This window comes from Sinocyclocheilus anshuiensis, unplaced genomic scaffold, assembly GCF_001515605.1.
Source record: "Sinocyclocheilus anshuiensis isolate Anshui unplaced genomic scaffold, SAMN03320099.WGS_v1.1 scaffold507, whole genome shotgun sequence".
In the NCBI taxonomy this organism is placed as follows: domain Eukaryota; kingdom Metazoa; phylum Chordata; class Actinopteri; order Cypriniformes; family Cyprinidae; genus Sinocyclocheilus; species Sinocyclocheilus anshuiensis.
Window position 1 is genome coordinate 1145276 of NW_015551034.1, and position 1661 is coordinate 1146936.

A 1661-nucleotide genomic window follows, 5' to 3' on the forward strand; every position below is an offset into this window, starting at 1 on the left:
CAAATAAAGTGCTTTTGCTTTCGCACTGAAACACACAGCGTCTCCCTGACATCACTGTATCAACACAAATGCTGTTCCTGAAACCACGCCTTCTTTCTTTGCGTGCACATTTGGGCAGCATTATGCTAATATTTCCACATCGTGACGTAGGTATGTGGGGGCGTGTTAGAACGAGTCGTTTTAGGTAGGCGTGGCTGACTCTTAACTTTTATAAAGAATATCTCTTTGGATTTGAGACTTTAGTCTTTGCAACTTTACAGATCTTCTTTATGCACCAAGAGCTTGTAACACTCCAAAGAGAAAGGAAAAATTGAAATCGCATCATATGACCCCTTTAAAGAAGTTACATTGAAATGCAATAATTTACTACAGTGCGTTTGTCACTAGAGGGCAGCACTAACCCTTTCAGCCACGAATGCATTCAGATACTTCAGCAACAAAAACAAGGGCTGAACCACAGTTCATCCTAAATAAAGTGCTGTTAGAATGACTGTCTCAAATCATAATATGCTGAAAATGCACAGTTATGTTCAGAATGTAAAACTGACGTACTGAACAATGTCCAGTATGTACTGCATCCTGCCTATTGTTTTTGCATATTAGTAGGCATTTTTCCGCCATAGATGATTAGTCACATGATCTCATGATGTTGCACATAAGTGGCGTCCAATTATCATCTTGTAAATGAATCGGGGTATTTTATATTTTGAATGAAATGTTGTTTTAAAAATGTAACTTTTGGCAATCTGATTAAATAGTGAGTCTAAAAAAAAGATGCTCAAAATCATGACTAACATTGCTTTCAGTTTCTTTGTCACGCTGGAGTCATGTGCATTGCATTGTGGTGAAGAAGTCCCTAGTTCAGAGTTCTCCGTTACTGTACAACTGTCATGTTGGCAACTGTAATAAATCGTATGAGTATTTCAAGCATACAGTGCATTCCAGTCTTTCTATAAAGAATAGACTTACAAAAAAGCCTTTCATGCACAAACGGCTCCTGTGAGACAAAACACATCCTGGCACTTGAATGCAGCCCAATGGAGGATTCAGCTTTTAAGGCCGATCAGCAAGAGCACTTTGTCTCATAGGAAACAGTTAACAGCAACAGCATGTCTAAGATATAGAAGCGTGAACTCACAGGGCAAGGCTTCCAGTTCTTTAGTGTTCTCGTCCTTCTCGTTGTCTCTGCTTTCCTCCTCACTGTCCTTCCTGAAGTCTGTGGGAGACTGCAGCTCCTGCTCCTCCGTGTGAGTGTTCTGCTCGTCCACCACTACAGCACAGACACAAACATGCACTTCTTCACGTGGAACATAGAAGTAGGCAGGGCTGGGTAATATTTTATTTATATAGTAATTTTCATGTTTTTGATGGAGGTATAAAATGACACAAAATTGTGAAGTTTCCCAAAGAGCGTGTCATCAGACTAGTTTCGCAATCTTTCCTTGTCTTGAGAACTGCTGCAGCTCTGAAGGTGACTGATATCAAGAATTACTCTTACATCATTTCACACTGACTTTAAACCTGAGTTGCATACAACTAGCATTGCTCAATTCAGTTTACTTATGTGAGTCACTTTTTTGTTGCAATGAATCAATTCAAAACTCTTGGATATCCCAATGTGACATTCCTTATTATTATTATTATTATTATGTTGTAAAATA

At 39.0% G+C, this 1661-nt stretch overlaps 1 protein-coding gene across 1 annotated transcript in view; it reads right to left on the reverse strand.

Annotated features, from left to right (window-relative positions):
- LOC107661317 (diacylglycerol kinase, eta) overlaps positions 1 to 1270 on the reverse strand; it is a gene marked incomplete at its 5' end in the record, with an annotated part of 27806 nt that extends 26536 nt beyond the window's left edge. Inside the window, one exon of the mRNA XM_016450835.1 lies at positions 1139 to 1270. Within this exon, the coding sequence (XP_016306321.1) occupies positions 1139 to 1270 (132 nt within the window). The remainder of the gene's footprint in view (positions 1 to 1138) is intronic.
- Between the last annotated feature and the right edge of the window lie 391 nt (positions 1271 to 1661).